The 19618-nt window shown below is 32.6% G+C and overlaps 1 protein-coding gene across 2 annotated transcripts; it reads left to right on the forward strand.

The window, feature by feature from the left end:
• Positions 1-307: 307 nt before the first annotated feature.
• LOC127729560 (surfeit locus protein 6 homolog) lies at positions 308-9562 on the forward strand. 2 transcript variants are annotated; one of them, XM_052237391.1, is made up of 5 exons: positions 308-472; positions 3798-4379; positions 5671-5790; positions 6647-6781; positions 8914-9562. In XM_052237391.1, exons 2-5 carry the CDS (start codon positions 3827-3829, stop codon positions 9534-9536), a joined length of 1431 nt encoding a protein of 476 aa, XP_052093351.1. In that variant the 5' UTR covers positions 308-472; positions 3798-3826; the 3' UTR covers positions 9537-9562. The 2 variants fall into 2 exon arrangements, with proteins under 2 accessions (XP_052093351.1, XP_052093350.1); XM_052237390.1 differs by having other exon boundaries at positions 308-395.
• Positions 9563-19618: the final 10056 nt, after the last annotated feature.

A 19618-nucleotide genomic window follows, 5' to 3' on the forward strand; every position in this document is an offset into this window, starting at 1 on the left:
ATGTTACTTACTACAATGTGTTCTAGCAGTTTGCAGCATATACAGGTTAAGGAGACACTGATGCATGTAGTTACTGGCTAGGTTCCGTCACGGTGACTAGCCAGTAACTACAGTTATTTTGCAATGCATATATTTTTTTGTGTTTTGTTTGTAAAGTAATAAACACTTTTTATAGTTGACGACCGGCGAATAATCTTCAATTAATTAAATGAAGGTCTTATATTAGGATCGCTAGAAACTGAAACTGTCCAAAGACGAGATGTTCCGGATTTTTCTTGTCCTAACCGTTTTGGTTATATTTTATTAACATTTGTTGATATCCGGATTTTCAACACGTGGGGAAATATCTTCAAAATCAAGTAACAGCATATATTTTCAGCCGATATGACAATATAGTAATGTATTTTGTTATATATTGACATTTTTATTACATTTACAGTACAAAAGTGGCACATAAGCTGAGGCTAACTTGGTTAGTAGGTGTTTTTTTGTGTCGTTACACTTACAGACTTGCAAAACTTTTCAACAGTTCAAACATTTGAATTATTATCAATTAAAATATAAAACTAGCAGGGAGTATGACTTAAACAAGTGATTAAATTATTACTTATTTTCGTGATTTGTAAATTTCAGTGATCATCTTTATAAGTGATTTTATGTTTCCTTTGATCTTTAAATAGATTTGAATACAATACAAATATTTTAGTGTTTAATGGCACAAACTCATTATACTGATTTCTAGTCCAAATAATTGTGAATTGTTGAAAGGCTGTTTTAATTATTTGCCGTAACGTCTTCCTACAAGGTCCTATGAAGGGCGTCACTGCAAAAAATTAAAACTGTCTTGTAATATCTGCGATTTTCCGGGAACGTTACTCACAAACCTTCAGGACAATAACTTATTACGTAACGTTGCTACGGCGATACCAATTGTATATTTCTTAGTCATTATTAAAATACCATCTGAATAATCAAGTCTTGTTGCTCCAATCTTTCAAGTCTTTCAAGACGTCATGATTATTTCGACTGACAGATTTCATGAATTTTCAACACAATGACAATTTTTTCTGGATAAAATTTGTTTACATTGTAGATAGATCAATTATTCCTTGCTGTTAAATATTAATTTTAGTGTTTGTAAGGCCAGTAAGCAGTCAAGGGTGTAACTTAAATGAGTTATTAGAGAAAAATAACATACATGTGTTATTACAGATACTTTCATGAGTTGTCTTCTCTTTTTTTCTTAATCTGTTGTTATTAGTTAAATATATTATAAATATTTTTATTTTTAGTGGGCACTTGGGAATTCTTGAAACTTTGTGCAGTAAATTAATACATAACCTTGAAAACTAATTTTCCAATTCAATTAATACATTTTTTATCAACCATGCATGGTTAATCAATGAGACAAGGCTTTTAAGGGATACACTAAGCTTTAATAACAAGGCTTATTAAATGAGACACTTGGGAATTTCTTGGAATCTTGCACAGAACCTCATTGCATGCTCTGATCATTATTTATTACAATAAATTAAAATACATTGTGATATATATGTCTGAGCAAAGGCTTTGAAGAGATGTAGAGAAGCTGTAATAACACCATTTAGTTATTACAGGCATATATTTTCTGTAATAACAGGTGTACCATGTATGATTGGCAAACTATGAACTGTTATATCTTTCTAAAGTTTAGTATACATAAAGACAATAATGATATCAATAGAACTTGTATACAATTTAACAAAGTAAAGGATGTATATTGCCCCTTTAAAACATGTAACATACATACATGTATGTTATCACAGTTTTTGATTTTTTAGTCCACAATAACAAATGTATGTTATTTTTCTCTAATAACTTATTTAAGTTACACCCTTGACTTGTATTTCCATTCTCAATTTTATTATTGTGCTAAAGCTTTAAAAAAAAAATACCATTATATTGCATTAACTACTCTATCTAGTCCAAAAAATTATGACGTCTTGAGAGGCTATTTTATTTTTTTTCTATGACTCCTTCCTACGACGTCATTATGCATGGTACGCTGAAGCCAGTTTTTCTTCTAGACTGAGAGAGGGAATTTTGGACAGAAATTTGAGACCCAATTTTGTCATAAAATCTTCATAGACAGCTAGAAATTTTTGCAAACATTCAAAGTCTAACCTTTTGTGTGCTTGTTGGTGCAAAATATTTCCAGAAATATCAGAAAGTAATGGTAAAATAAGTTCAGATTCTATTTGACAGTCAGGGGTGCTACTTAAACAAGTGATTTCATCATCACTTATTTCAGTGATTTGATAAATTCAGTTATCACCTATTTAAGTGATTTTAGTGTTTTCTTTGATCTTCAAATGCTAATTTCATTGATTTTCCATATTTTCACAATCTTTTCTATAATTTTCCTACATAAATCAATTATCCCTTTTTCTTTGTATATTAATTTCACCAGTGCACTTGGGCAGTAAGTTAGTGCACTAAAGCTTTTAAAAGTACCCTTGGGAATTTTTCTGTAATCAAAAATTCATTAACTACTCTTACTATCAGACAAAGATCAACAATATTAGGTAACCTGATTGGTTTTCTTTAGAGTTAGAATGATCTACTTCAAGGTTATGACCTGATCTACAAACTATTCCAGTTTTTGCATATTTTAAAAAAACTGTAAAAGTGTCAGGCTTATCAAGCAAAAGACAATTTCTGCATATACATAGTTGTTTTTTCAATGGAATTGTTGTCTTTTTACCAATAAAAAAATCAAGCTTGTGGGAAAAATATCAAGAAAATGTTATAAACACTTATTAAAGTGATTACATTTTAACTTCTAAAATTACTTGTTTCAGTGATTTTAAAAAGTCTGTGTGAAAATTTTTAATATTTCACAGCCAAAATCACTCGAGGGAGTGATTCTGAAATCACTTGTTTAAGTAGTACCCCTGACTGTTTGAGGTGTGCAATGATCTACTTTGATTTCAAGATGGTTTCCTTGATTTCCCAAGATTCTTCACTTCCAGAGAGTATAAAGTATCAAACTCAGTAAAATTTGGCAGCCCCGAATTTCCGGATAATATAAATCGAACATTCCAGATATTGGGGTCCATCAAATTTTATGGAGTTTGGTATTTTATACTCTCTGGAAGTGAAGGATCTTGGGAAATCAGGGAAACCATTTTAACCGTGAAGTAGAACATTGCACACCTCAAATGAAATCTTATCTTATTTTACCATTACTTTTGGATATTTCTGGAAATATTTTGCACCAACAAGCACACAAAAGGTAAGACTTTGTATGTATGCAAAAATTTCTAGCTGTCTATGAAGATTTTATGACAAAATTTTTTAGAATTTTAACCACTTTAACACTGGCTTGGAATCTACACACACAATATTAAACTGAAGTACTTTCATTATAATATTCAGTAAGAAATATGAATATGTATGACGACTGTCTTCTTTTCCCGCTATCTTTATAAACCTAAGGCCACTAATGCTTTGAAGCCAGTTAACCGGTAATGAATACAAAAATTCTCAAAAATTCATTTTCGCCTGGTACACATACGTAAAATTTATTTTATATTTTTCTACACCTGATTCATCCCTCAGCTTGGAAAAATATGTTCGTAGATGCAGTATGTTTGTCCAATCAGTGTTCAGATATATTGACCTAAGAGGGGTACACAAAAGAGCAACCTAGTTCTTGGAAAGTAAATACTATCGTTCCACCCATTAAACAGATATCCTGTGTTTGTTTCAGTTAGACTGATGTATATATTGTTATTTGTCATTATTTCATTTTCCAGATTTGTAAACTGTATTACAATCTCCATCCATGGGCATGGGAAAGAAAAACAAGAAAAGGGTTGTTGAATCACTTGATGACCAAGATATTGACGAACCAGACAGTTTTCACAGTCAGGACAACATGACCAAATCAGGAAAAAAGTTGAAACTAGATAAAATTGCTGAGTCAGCAATTAATCAAGAGTCTGTGTCTCATTCAAGTAATAAGAACAATATTTTAAAGAAGGATAAAGACAAAATTTCTGCTAAACAAAATTTTTTATCAGGCAATGTTTCTATGGTAACAGTGTCGGAAAAAAGCAGTACAAACATTCATCGCAAGAAATCGAAACATAAAGCTGACACTGAATATTCGGAAAATGAAGGCCATACAAAATTAAAACAGAAAGATGTGAATAATTTCGGCACTGTGACAGACATGACAGAAGTGGCAGCCAAGAAGGAAAATAAAGGAGGATTAGGAATGAATATTGCTGTTATCACCACACAAGACGATTACGATTTTATTAAATATCATTTAGATATGGTTCCTCCACATATTCTAATGGATAAAAGTCAGGTGATTGAAGATGATTCAGATGGTTAGTATTTACAGCAAGACCTGTCAAAATTGAATACCTTCATGACTGAAGGTTTGTTCAAATTTGACAGGTGGTGAGTCTCAAATACTAGATTTCTATTTCATTCTGTATTAATGCTATTATGATCATGATGCTGCAGATTGCTTAAGTTAGCCTCAACCAAATGTTATGAAACTTATACACAATGCTTATTACCACAAAACACAGATCAAGTTTGAATTTTGGTGGTGCCACTTTTACTGTTCTAGAGTTATGCCCTTTTACAAATGGAAAAATTGCTGAATTTTTCGTTTCCGTTCTCTTAAGTTTGCCTCAACCAAATGTTATGAAACTTATACACAATACTTAGCTTAAAACCACAAAACTCAGATCAAGTACAAATTTGGGTAGCGTCACTTTTACCGTTCTTCAGTTTAGTCCCTTTATAACTTTATATGATATGCAAGTGGGGGCATCATCTGTGTCCCATGGACACATTCCCCATTTATTTTTATTAATAGAGACTTTGTGCTCTCTGCATTATACCAAAGGCAAAATAATATATTTTCCTTAGCCCTAACTGAACTGAGAAGTCTTTTCTACACTAAGGTGAGACCCATTTGTTTTAGTGCAAAATTGATAAACAAGGGAGATAAGTACAAATTACTTTAAGAAAAACAACAGGAACCTACATAATATAGATATAAGAAGATGTGGTATGAGTGCTAATGAGACAACTCTCCATCAAAGTCAAAATTTATAAAAGTAAACCAAAGGCAAAATGTATATATTTTGGACTAAAACCACTGTCCTTATATTTTTCTTTAATTGTAGCAAGGTTTCATTAAAAAAATCAACTTTCTAAAGTCTGTATCTCGAAAGGGCTACCATTGTTGCCTATCTGAAAATTAATTGCTTTTTGCAATCTATCAACTTGTCTAGCTAAGTGTTGGATATATATGGCATTCAGACTATCTTGTTAAAATTGAAAGCGTTAAATATGGCATTTAAATTGTCTTGTTTATACATGCATGTACCTGAAAATAGCATTCAAAGTGTCTTGTTAAGAGTTGAATGTAGCAACTTTAATTTTAGTCCAGAAAAACATTATAAAATATTTAACTTTTCGACTCTCCTGAACAATTTTTGTTTCGGACAATGTCTATGAATTTGTAATTTTTATTTTATCAGAATTTGTAATTTTCATATACTTATATCTATATCATTAAGAAAAAAATTCATGTGTACATATATCAAAAGTTTGAAAATTGACCTCAAAAGATAAACTTTTACATTTATATGTTTCTTTCAGAAGAGGAGATGTACTTATCAAAAGGGAAACCTCTAGGCAAAAAGTTTGGGAACAGAGGTAGTTTTTCAAATAAAACAGCACCAAAAATGCAAGATGACAATGATAACTCTACAGGGACATGTAAGAAAATCTACAACAAATAAATAGTTTTTTTAGATACATTTTATTTTTGGGTGATTTGTATGAAACATTTTCATATGGCAAATGTATGGTTAATATTTAAACTGTTTATGTAAATGTGAATTCAAAAGTGAAATATGAATATTTTAGGAATAAATTTGGTATAACACTGCAGGAGAGTTAACCTGTCAGAGCTAAAAATAGTCTAACTGAACTTAAAAATTAGAAGGTATGGTATGATTGCCAAGGAGACAACTTTCCACCAGAGACCAAATGATGTAGAAGTTACATCATGTACATGTACCAACTATTATAGATCACCATTCAGTTTTCAACAATCCGAAATCCCATACCAAAATAGCAAGGTATAAAAGGCCCCAACATGACAAATGTAAAACAATTCAAACAAAAAAACTAACAGCCTGATTTACTTACAAAACAATAAATGAGCAACAAACCACAACCATTGAATTACAGTCTCCTGACTAAATGACAGACACATACTGAATGTGACAGGATAAGTTATTTGTGTTTTTCACAGTGTTATTTTTTGTTTCATTGGTTCTATTACTAGCAAACTAGTTTAACCTTATTTATAAATTGCTTCCCTCTTTAGACAAAATAAAAATTTGAAAACAAAGTTGGAACTTGAAAAATCATGAAAATAGACAATTAATTAGACAAAATTTGAATTCTAATAAGATTTTTTACTAGAATTTAACTTATTCTAAATGAGATTTTAGCTCAAAATTGGATGAAGGAATATGTAACTGTATTAAAAGTTATTTGGTGATGATTGTCTGTGATAATAAATTCAACATAAGCTTTAATGAATGAACACAAAATCAATTTTCAGACAGCAAAATTAAAGAAAAGATGAAGCATAAGAAACACAAAAAGAACAAAAAAGAATCAACAGATACAGAAGCTGGAAATGAGAGGTCACAGATGCTTCAAGAAAAATTATTCGCAAGGATTGAAGAGCTGAAAGGTAAAGTATTTTTTTTTTGAAACTGTCAGGTATTAAATGATTTTGTGTTGTCCTCTGCTGCAATGTAAAGCTGGGGACATAAAAATGCCTGGGCATGTACTTCTGTCTGTACATCTGGTCTTGTAGGCACTGTCACAACTACATTTCTTGTCAGATTTTAAGGAATTCTATATCAAATGTTTGTATATTTAAATAAATGTCTCAAACTAGTTCAAAAATCATCGTACCCGTTGACCATCTATTTTTACAGAAGTAATGCCCCTTGGAAATTTATGTGAGTTCTATGGAAATTATCATTGTACATGTTGTTAGGGCTTGCAAGCCTACATTTCTTGTCAGATTTTTATTAAAAAAAGGATTAATCGGCAGTGTCTGTGTAAGTTCGAAAAAATTCAGCACCAATAAAATGTTTTTATTTGAGGGAGTGATGTCCTGTTGAAATATATATTATATAGTAAATTGCATTGCAAGCAATGGTAAGTGAACTCACCTATTTTTCATGTCTGATTTTTATGAAATTCATATATAAGGTTTATATCAGGAATGTCTCAGATTTGTTTGAAAATCATTTACTGATTAACTATTCCAAAGAGAGTAATACTCTAGGAAATGAAAATCATATGGAAAATTGCATTGTTAGCACTGTTATACCTACATTTCTCGTCAGATTTTTATGATTTCCATGTTGAACGACTGAAAATCTAGGCCTATCAACTGGTTTTACAGTGGTTATGTGCCTTAAAAATTGAAATCATATGGAAATTGCATTGTAAGTGCTCTCACCACTACATTCGTAGTCTGATATAAGGAAAAAGTTTAAAAGGACAAATTTTAAAACTAAATTATTTGAGTGATTGCCCTTGAACAGATAAAATATATGCTGTTGCTGAGGATATCTGTATTCTGTTCTTTTATTTGATTAGGTTTATCAAGAAATTGGTTGGTAATTTAAAGCAAAAGAAAACCAAAGTGGGAGTTCTGTCTTGTAGGGTCTATTTCATGTCTTTTTTTCTATAATTAATTATATTGTAAGCATGATGCTCTTAAATCATTAAAAAAAAAATACTATCAATATTCAAATGAATCTAGTCCTAACATGCCAGTAAGCTATTTTTATAAACCTGTAGAAGACCGTACATTTTATGGTATACCAAAATCCGTCCATCCCTCAACACTAAACTATAACTCAAATTTGTTTCAACTTATATTATGTAATTTTATCATAATATTTGGATTGATGGAAGTGTAAGCTCCCTTTTGATTTTTTTAATTTTCTGGTTTGTCATGTCAGAGTAGCTGGACTTTGATTGTCAGATTTAAGTAAATTTTTCAAATGTTGTATCTTAACTTGAGTGTCCTTGGAATGATTTAATGGAAACTTTACATATTTGTTGCAATTGGTGAATTAAACACACAACGGATTTAAAAAGAATGCTGATACATTTATGTCATACCAGACTTATGGGACTTTGACTGTCAGATAAATAAAAGGCATAAACTAGCTCTAGTATGCTTGGATCAAATTTACATCAAACAAAATGTAGTCTTGCTTTTGATTTTGAAAATTTTTCTGGTTTGTCATTCTAGAATCATTGGACTATTAACAGTCATATTTGACACAATATTTATATGCCTACGGGTGCCCTCGTGAATGTTTTTCTACAGAGCAATTTTATTTGCTTCTAATTAAATCCCATCTAAATATCACATTTTATTTTTGCCACACTTTCAATATGCACAATAAGGGTGTATCATGTGCTCTTGATGTAGATGCTTATTATATATCTGTAAACAATGTTTTGGCATTATTATTTCAATTTTAATATGTCTGTTCACTAATGCATTAAAGTGATGGTGGGGGGGGGGGAAATAATTGGGATAGGAGTTAAAAATTACATTTTTTGTCCCTCCTATGACACGACTGAAGTGTGCTGTTTTGGGCAGCAGGTTTTGCATAGTTTACATATAAAGCTGTTGCCATTTAATATCAACTTTTGCATTATACTCTCAAAATTACATACAGACGAGGACATATCTCTGTGTTAACAGTTTATTTTTAAATATTTGGAAGCTCAAAATGATAGGAGCATCTTTTTGTATAACCATACTTAATTTCGTCTATTTTGAAACAGGTAAAAGAAATCTTACTACAGATGAATTCTTAGAGAAAAAAAGATTAAGAAGGAAAGAAAGCAAGCTGAAAAAGAAAATGACAAAAAAGGAAGAAAAAAATAAAGGTAATTTGACGAAACCAGATATTAATGGAGACATTCCTGTCAAGAAACCAGCTGTTACACCTGTAAAGGATAAAACTGGAAAAATGGTATTCAGTAAATTTGACTTTGTTGACTCTGGGGATAAAGAGGCCCCACAGAATAACTTAAAAGGGAAGGATTTTAAGAGACTTTTAGAGAAAGTAGAGAAGAAAAAGCAGAAAATAGAAAAACTAAAAGAAACAAATCCTGAGGCTGCCAAAGCTGTTGCAAGTAAGGAGTCTTGGAAAAAAGTTATGGCTAAAGCTGAGGGTGAAAAGATAAAAGACGATCCAAATTTGTTAAAGAAAAGTTTGAAAAAGAAGGAGAAATTTAAAGAAAAACGGAAGAAACAGTGGGATGAAAGAACATCTCAGACTGAACATCGAATGAAAGCTCAGCAAGATAAAAGAAAGAAGAATATAGATTCTAGAAAACAAGCTAAAATAGACAAAAAGATTAAACGATCCAAAAAGAAAGGGCGGATGGTGCCAGGATTTTAATATATCAATAAAAATATGTATAAAAATGACTAAAAAGAATTATTTTAGGTCACTTGGTATCTGAAAACGTATATGCCATTGTAGCATAAAATGTTGGTCAGAGTGACTTTAATTTGTTTGAAAGCAAAATGCATCCATATAATCACGTAACCACTTTATTCATATGTAAAAATGGACTCAAGTAAACTTTTGTCTTGTCCACCCACTTAACCTTGAAATAATAAGAGTCATTTGACCTCCATTTTGGGAAAGATTTTGTGACTCCCATATAAGCATCTGCAAGCCAAAATAAACATTGTTGTTAGTCTATTAATTTACTAAAATTTAACCTCTGACATGTATAGAAGCCACTGGTACTCTTTTACGTTTTGGCAATATAATGTATCCAAAATTTTGTAAATCGACTAATTTGACTACACTTTACAAAATCTGAACATCCCAGATCAGGGGCCTGTCCAAAATCAGAAGCCTGTGTTATTGTCCCCCGCGTAATGCGTTGCGGAGGGCATGGAAATACCGGGCGTCCATCGGGTCTTGTAAGTGCTCTCATGTGATCAATTCTTGCCAGATTTTTATAAAACTTATATCATAGGTTTATATAAGCTATGTATTGGACGAGTTCGAAAATCAGTGCAGATCAATTATTTTTAAAAGAGTTAAGCCCCTTGGAAAAATAAATTATATGGAGAATTACATTGTAAGTGCTCTCATATGTACAATTCTTGCCAGAATTTTATGAAGCTTAAATCATAGGTTTATATTTGCAATTTCTTGGACGAGTTCGCAAATCTGTGCCAATCAATAATTATCAAAAGAGTCGTGCCCCTTGGAAATATTAATTATATGGAAAATTGCCTTATGAGTGCTCTAATGTGTACAATTATTGCCAGATTTTTATGAAATTTATATTATAGGTTTATATCATCAATGTACTTGAAGAGTTCAAAAATCAGTGCCAATCAATTATTTATAAAAGAGTTATGCCCCTTTAAAATATTGATTATATGGAAAATTGCAATGTTATTGCTCTCATGTGTTCAATTCTTGCCAGAATTTTATGAAACTTATATCAAAGGTTTTATCAGCATTGTCTTTGACACTTTCGAAAATAAGTTCTGATCAAATATTTTTAAAGAATTATGCCCCTTGGAAATATAAATTATAATGGAAATCACATTGCATTTGCTCTGAAGTCTTCATTTCTCTTAAGATATTAATTGAAAGTTTTAAAGAACAAAAAAAAAGTGCTTTTTTTAGTTATTTCCTTTGTACCTTGGATAGATAAAATATGTGCAACGCGGGGGACATTGGAACTCTGTTCTTTTATTAAAATGGTGTAGTACAGAGGGCGTGCGGGCGGTTGCCAACTGTTTCCATGCAGTAACTTGTGAACCGTTTGACCAATACTTTTCAAATTTTAATATGCTGATACCAATAACAAAACAGAGGTAAAATTCGATATTGACAGTTTTCACATTTACCATTCAAGAGTTGTGGTCCTTGTGGTTCCCAGCAGGCACACAACATTGATTAAACATTGAATCAAAGTTTATTTTCTATGTTGAATCAATGTTGATTTATTATTAGATTTTGCATATTTGTATCAATGTTGAATCAAAGTTGATGTTCAACTTTGAATCACTATTTAATAATGGTTGCTTCAACAATGTTTCAACCAATAACTTAATTTGAATTCAGATTGAATTCGGGGTGAATACCATAGTTACAAATAATATGTTGATACTGATGACAAAATGGAGATCAGGTTCCATATTGACAATTATCACTTTTCCATTCAGGAGTTAAAAGTCCTTTAACTATTGGAAAATGGCACTTTATGTCTTTTCCGTGCACTTTCTCTTTTGAACCACTGGACCAATGATTTTAAATTTTTGAAAATATTACTGATGAAAAAATGGAGGTCAAGTTAAATATTGATAATTTTCAATATTGTCGTCCAGGAGCTATGGTTCTAAATAGATTGAACTAGATGCTCTAAAGAGCCTGTGTCACTCACCTAGGTTTATGTGCATCTTCAACAATGGACACTCTCCAACATTGTAGACTATATGAATACGAATATGAAAGTTTTATTTTTATTCTGTTCACATATAACAGTACAATGTACAAACATAAGCTCTTGAGAGCTTTTTATACGACCGCAAAAAAATTTTTGTGGTCGTATATTGGTATGACGTTGGCGTCAGCGTCGTAGTCCTCGTCGTCGTCAAATCAAAGACACATTGGTTTTCACACAATAACTTTAGTTTAAGTGAATGGATCTCTATGAAATTTTACCATAAGGTTCAATACCACAAAAGGAAGGTTGGGATTGATTTTGGGGGTTATGGTACCAACAGTTAAGGAATTAGGGGCCAAAAATAAGCATTTTTGTAACTTCCAGACAATAACTTGTGTGTTAGTGTATGGATCTCTCTGACATTGTACCACAAGGTTCCATATCACAAAGGGAATGCTGGGATCGATTTTGGGGGTAATTGCCTTAAAATTTTGGGAATTCGGGGCAAAAAAAGGGGCAAAAAATAAGCATTTTTCTAGTTTCATGACAATAACTTATGTGTAAGTGCATGGATCTTTCTGAAATTGTACTGCAAGGTTCCATATCACAAAGGGAAAGCTGGAATTGAGTTTGGGGGTAATTGTCCAAAACGTTTAGGAATAAGGGACCAAAAAGGGGCCAAAAATAAGCGTTTTTCTAGTTTCCAGACAATAACTTGTGTTCAAGTATATGGATCTCTCTGAAATTGAACTGCAAGGTACCATACCTCAAAGGGAAGGCTGGGATCGATTTTGGGGGTATTTGCCTCATAATTTTAGGTATTAGGAGCCAAAAGGTGAAAAAAACAAGCATTTTTCTAGTTTCAAGACAATAACTTGTGTGTAAGTGTATGGATCTTTATGAAAGTGTACTACAAGGTTCCATATCACAAAGGGAAAGCTGGGTTTGAGTTTGGGGGTAATTGCCCTAATCGTTTAGGAAAAAGGGGCCAAAAAACAAGCATTTTTTCTAGTTTCCAGACAATAACTTGTGTTCAAGTGTATGGATCTCTCTGAAATTGTACACAAGGTACCATACCACAAAGGGAAGGCTGGGATTGAGTTTGGGGGTGATGAATCATAAGGGGGTTCAAAAAATTAGGGGGGGATTTGTTTTTTCCTCTATTTTTTTTTTTTCCTTTTTTTCCTTTTTTTTTTCTTTAAAATTTTCCATTTTAAGTTGGTTATTTCTGATTTATATACATGTATGAAAGCAAATAATAATGATATGGTTTGAATAGGTAAATACATTTTTTTTAAGTTCTTTAGACCACATTCATTCTGTGTCAGAAACCTATGCTGTGTCAAATATTTAATCACAATCCAAATTCAGAGCTGTATCGAGCTTGAATGTTGTTTCCATACTTGCCCCAACTGTTCAGGGTTCGACCTCTGTGGTTGTATCAAGCTGCGCCTAGCGGAGCATGTTATTACCAAATATTAATAACATATACATAACATTTAAACACAGAACATGCAGATAAGATATATAAACAGCAGTTATTTCAATGCATAGATACAGCACAGGCACATTGAAATACATACAAAGCACTACTAAACTGCACATCTAAACATGCCAAAACTGAAGCATAACTAAAATTGAAGCACAACTAAAATTTAAGCACAACTAAATATTAAGCACAACTAAAAATTAAGCAAATAATGATTTCAAGCACAAATAAAAAACAAAGCACACATGCAAAATTTAAAGCATAATTCAAACATTTAGAGCTATTTAAGGGCAATCACTCCTTTAAAGTGTCTACTAACAATTTCGGCAAAATTTGCCTTGAATGTAGATCTTTAACCTGAATGTTTATGCTGTCAACAATGATGACTGAATGTAGGATTGCTATTTCTAGCTTCACCGACATAAATGTTGTAGGCTCAACAAAAATGGCTTTCAACAGTTGATATCTGGGTGTCACTGTATGAATTTCAAAAAAACATTTTTAGTTTTTTTCTCCCAACATTAAAAATTTTGCTAAACTTCTTTATGAAAATAGGTATCAATTGTCTCCCTCAGTCATTCTAAGGACTCAAATGTCCTGAGTTTTGGGACCTTTTTTGGAAAATGACGCTATCAGCGGCATGTTTCCGATACCATTGACCAGAACTAACGGAAGTTGATTATGCCTCCGCCTACCGCACTCGGTTTCATATTTACTATTTTACATACTAACTGGAATCTGCTTGTATTACGCTTCACTCGAACAAAGTCTTTGTTAAAGTGTTGTAGTCGGACGGGAACCAGTTTACATACGTTATTTTATTTACCAAAAAGATATCTTGACCTGTCCATATGTTTTTTGTTATTAAATGGTATTTGGAGCTATCCCTTTGTTATATTTTTCATATTTATTCGAGCTTTCACTTTTATGCACATGTCTTACAATCGTAAACAATCGGTATGTATACATGATAAATAGATCCGTTTTGTTATGGTGTTGGACTTTTTACCCTCCAATGATCAGCAATCGCTAGACAAAATAGTTCTCCTAAATAATGTCAGCCTTTCATGCCATTTCAACTTTACAATCATTAAAAAAGTAATAATCGGAATCATTTTGATATCCATTGGATAGAAACTGGTCTTTATCAAGATTTACGAAGATTTTAATAATCGGAAATTAGTAATACGGTTATACCCACGCGGTGCGTATGAATCTTTGTTCACAAAGTTATAGCAGCAGAGTCTGTAACTGTATCATTATTAATTAACTACACTGTTATTGTACTTAAAATGATGAAAACTGCATATGCAATATAAGATGTCAACTCGGCCAATACAGATTTTTTTTCCGTATTGGCCGAGTTCTGATCCGGCCAAAACAGGATTTCGGAACGTCTCTAGTTTTTAGATCGTAAGTCACGATAAACTCAAACTGAAAGTAAACAGTTGTTTGTACGACGCAGTTTTTATTTACTCACCATAAACAAGCTGAAACGTTCAGTATGACATATATTTTAGGTTAAAGACGGTCCCATTCATTTGAAAAGCATTTTGAAAGTAGACGATGGAAATATTTCAGGTTTAGGGAACGAGTAAATTATCACAAAGTTCATTTCTTGACGACCTCATAATTTCATCATGTCGATTTTTACTGTTCACTTTCGCTTCTCATGTTTTGTAAACGGTCTTTTATTTTTAAACCCGAACCAGGCATATGCATTCTGTAATTGCGCAAATCTTCGTTCTTTGGTCAATTGGCTTATGGATAGTTGTATCAATTTCAACTCTTACATTATTTTTTTTTAAATATATTTGCATTACACATGCAATGGCAGTACCTTTCCAATTACTATTTATGTGTTGTGTCTAAATTAAAGTTGTAACACTTTATAGTGACTGGAAAGGGTAGAAAAATTCATCAGATGAGAAAAGGCTGAAGATGCATGGAAACGGCACCAAATCATTAGATATTGCATCTTATAAAAAGAAACTGAGATTTGGATAGTTCCACTTCAAGGTAAAAATGTTTATCTCTTGTGAAATGAAATAAAAAAATATTGTAACACTGTAGTTAATTAATAAAGATACTATTACTGTAACATGTATTTCTGTATTGGCCTTATTGTTGGTCCTCGGCCAGCAGTATTGGCCTTCGGCTTCGCCTCAGACCAATACACCAAGACATGGACCAATAACAAGGACAATACAGAAATACTTACGCAATAATATTATAGAATGACAGTATGGTTCAATAGCGGGAATCAGCCCCTCAAGTACTTTTTATATAAATATTAACTTCTGGCTTCAACTCCTTGTTCGTCTTGTCTGGAGATCTTGTTGTAGTTCCAGTTAGGCAAGCATTTTAGAGACGTATCCCGTCCATCCTCTCTTGACTTGTAATTTCTGGTGATAGATTTTGCCGCTTGACGTTGTATCTTTTCAAGCTTGTTTTTTTTTGTTACCGTGTAGGGGTCCCATACTATGGCTCCATATTAAATTGTAAGATCCATTCCTAAAGGTCTAGATCATTGTTCTAATCTGACACAAATTTCAATAACTGGAATGCTACCCGAGTTGAATATATGGCGACCTACTAGAACAGCATTATCACTATTGGAATTGTGTTTAATACCATGATTGTTCAATGTCATTAACTTAAATGGAGACAGACATTTGACCTGAAAGGTGGTGTGGGAGTGCAAAATCAAAAACTAACTGACTATGATATATGGTTAAAGAATGAATATCAATTACATGGGTCAACATGGTCAAGGGCAGAGTTGTTATGAAATAACAATATAGCAGAGAAGTGGTTTCAAGTTTCATATAAAGCGACCTGACTGACATGAAATAAAAAATCAAAGGAATATCCCTATTTGTCTAATCTTCAAGGTGAAATAAAACTACTAAAACAATATTATACTATTGTCTAAATCTACAGAAATATAATTTGCTTCAAGTAACAGAAATAACTAGGTCACTAGTAACTTATTTAATGAGTATGTGGGGTATAAGAGCTTGATAACAACAGGCTCTTCATAATCATTTGGTTTGTCTTTGAAAAGGATACTAGTAGTCTATATTCTTGATTTAGAAAAATGTAATTGCAAGACAAAAATCACATTACTTAGAATACTTTAGATCATTCAGGTAGTCTTTATTTATATGTACAAAAGAACAGCCAGTAGTCATTGGATATTGTAGATCATGCAAATAGTCTTGACCTATTTATTAGTACAAAAGAACAGCCAGTAGTCATTGGATATTGTAGATCATTGTGGTAGTCTTGACCTATTTATTTATAGAAAAAAACAGCCAGTAGTCATTGGATACTGTAGATCATTCAGGTAGTCTTGACCTATACATTTGTACTAAAAAAACAGCCAGTTGTCATCTTCACATAACACACACATATACGAATATCAATTTTATATGCTTATGAGACATGTTGGAATGTTAAACTAATTACGGTATGTGAAAATCAAGACTTGCATAAAAAATATCACAATATTAGAGACAGTGGCGTCATTTTTCCTCAGAGCTTTCAGCTCTTTGATTGATATATCAGCTCTTCAACATTTTATTTTTGAGCTTGCGACTTAGGTCTCAAAAAGCAAGACATAGGGAAACTGATCAGTGGGCGGCAGTGGCGGCAGTGGCGGCGTTAACCAACTACTTTAAAGCTTAATATTTCAGAAGGTAGACCTGGCTGCTTCATAATTTGTATATAGATGCCTTATGTTCCAGTGTCTACTTGAAAAAAAAGTTAAGACTTTTTGTAATGTTAATTTCTCTCTTATTATTAGTAATAGGATAACTATATTTGGTATGTGTGTACCTTGCAAGGTCCTCATGCCTGTTGAACAGTTTTGACCACAACCACATTTCATGGATCAGTGAACAAGGTTAAGTTTTTGTGGTCAAGTCCATATCTCAGATACTATAATGTATGGAATGATTGTAAGGTGTACATGTCCAACTGTCAGGTTTCATCTGACCTTGACCTCATTTTCATGGTTCAATGGTTAAAGTTAAGTTTTTGTGTTTTGATCTGATTTTCTTATACTGTATTCAATAGGTCAACTATGTTTGGTGTATGGAATGATTGTAAGGTGTATATGTCTGTCTGGCAGTTATCATCTGACCTTGACCTCATTTTCACGGTTCATTGGTCAATATTTAGTTTTCTTGGTTAAGTTTGTTTCTTATATACTATATGCAATAGGTCAACTATATTTAAAGCATGGAATGATTGTAAAGTGTACATGTCTGTCTGGTAGGGTTCATCTGACCTTGACCTCACTTTCATGGTTCATTGGTCAATATAAAGTTTTTACTGTTTTGTCTGTTTCTTATACTTTATAAGCAATAGGTCAACTTTATTTGGTGTATGGAATGATTGTAAGGTGTACATGTATTTCTGGCTTGGTTTATCTGACCTTGACCTCATTTTCTTTGATCATGTTAAGTTTATGTGATACTTATAGTAAAAAATTATATTTAGGACTATCAACATAAAATCAATGGTCAGTAAAGCAGGCGAGACATTTCAGCATGTGCACTCTTGTTAGGATTTGGACTTGAGCATCACTAAAGATACATTTTTTGTCAAAAATTGCATCTGCTGCAGGAAACCTTATACTTGGGTTGAAACCTCTGTTGGTTGAATATATGTCTCTGAAGGTATAACTGTACTAGTAGCTCAGTAATCTAGTACTGGCCTGAAAATCTAGATATTGTTTTTATAAGACGGCAATTTTTTGAAGTCGTGGTCGTATAATGGTATGATGTTGTTGTCGTCCTTGTCCCAAGACATTTGGTTTCCGGACAATAACTTGAGTATAAGTATGGATCTCTATGAAATTGTTTCATAAGGTTCCATACCACAAAAGGAAGGTTGGGTTTGATTTTGGGGGTTATTGTCCGAACTGTGTAGGAATTAAGGGCCAAAAGGGTCCAAATCAAGCGTTTTTCTTGTTTGAGGACAACAACGTATTTATAAGTGTATGGATCTCTATGAAATGGTACCACAAGGTTCCATACATCAAAAGGAAGGTTGCGATCGATTTTAGGGATTATGGCCCAAACCGTCTAGCTAGGAACTAGGGGCAAAAAAACAAGGATATTCTGGTTTCTAGACAATAACTTGAGTATTAGTCTATGGATCTCTATGAAATTGTACCACAACGTTCCATAACAAAAAAAAGGAAGGTTGGGATTGATTTTTGGGTTTATGGCCCTAACAGTTTAGGAAAAAGGGGCCAAAAACAATACTTTTCTAATACTTTTTTTGATTTTTGGCCCAGTTTTTAAATTAAAATTTCTTTGTTTGATTTCGTCAAAATTTAATTATTGGGGTTCTCTTATATGCCAAATCTAGCTGTGTATTTAGATTTTAAATTTGGGCCCCGTTCTCAAAGTGGTCCACATTAAGGTCCAAAGGGTCCAAAATTAAACATTGTTTGATTTCAACAAAAATTACTTTTTTCTTGGGTTCTTTGAAAGGCTAAATCTTACTGTGTATATAGATTTTAAATTTTGGGCCTGGTTATCAAATTGGTCCACATTATGGTCCAAAGGGTTCAAAATTCAACTAAGTTTGATTTTCACAAAAATTTATTTTTTCAGGTTCTTTGATATGCTGAATCTAAACATGTATTAAGATTTCTGAATTTGGACCCAGTTTTGTTGATCCAAAATTAAACTTTGTTTGATTTCAACAAAAAATGAATAAATGGGGTTATTTGATATGCTGAATCTAACCGTGTATTTAGATTTTGGATATTGGACCATAATAGGTAAACGTCCAATTTCAAAGTTTTAAGTTCTTAGACCACATTCATTCTGTGTCAGAAACCTACGCTGTGTCAAATATTTAATCACAATCTAAATTCAGAGCTGTATCAAGCTTGAATGTTGTGTCCATACTTGCCCCAACTGTTCAGGGTTCAACCTCTGCATTTGTATCAAGCTGCATCCTGTGGAGCATTTTATTTATGATTTGCAGTTATTAAACTGATGTTTTTTCACTATGTTGATACCTCTGTTGGTTGAATCTTCATCTCTGATGGTATCAATTTACCTGTAGATAAGTACCCTAGTACCCTCATGAAAATATAGATATATTTTAAGGAAATTTGTATTAGTAAACTAGCAAATACGTCGAATAAGTTTTCAATTTTTGGTGTTTCGCGGTATACATAATGCCTGCTTCTGATGACGATGCAGTTCTTGACGCCGATGAAACAGTTGAAAATGATGATGATGATGATGACGACGTCTATATGTTTACCTCTTACTAGAAGTAAGTTGTGTGGTTCCGTTGTTCTCTCATTGGTGTATACCTCATTACTCTTCATACCCACTATTAAATTATTGACTGGGATAGAGAAATATGGTCATCCCTCGACTTCTTCCAACCTGCAGTACAAACCTTGTTAAAGAGGGACGTCCGTTTAACTGTGTGGGAATGTTTACATATGCTGCCATGTCTGATGCCTCGTGTAGGGAGAGTGCCACTCTCTACATATTAAAGAACACTTGCATCAACTATTCGAAGGGACTCATCGTA

This window comes from Mytilus californianus, unplaced genomic scaffold, assembly GCF_021869535.1.
Source record: "Mytilus californianus isolate M0D057914Y unplaced genomic scaffold, xbMytCali1.0.p SCAF_2, whole genome shotgun sequence".
In the NCBI taxonomy this organism is placed as follows: Eukaryota; Metazoa; Mollusca; class Bivalvia; order Mytilida; family Mytilidae; genus Mytilus; species Mytilus californianus.

Excerpts from the sequence above, each read along its gene's own strand:
- LOC127729560 (XM_052237391.1), top strand. The coding sequence starts at position 3,827 with ATGGGCATGGGAAAGAAAAACAAGAAAAGGGTTGTTGAATCACTTGAT. Across the intron at positions 5,791-6,646 it reads TGATAACTCTACAGGGACAT|ACAGCAAAATTAAAGAAAAG; the intron begins GTAAGAAAATCT and ends ATCAATTTTCAG. Across the intron at positions 6,782-8,913 it reads AAGGATTGAAGAGCTGAAAG|GTAAAAGAAATCTTACTACA; the intron begins GTAAAGTATTTT and ends ATTTTGAAACAG.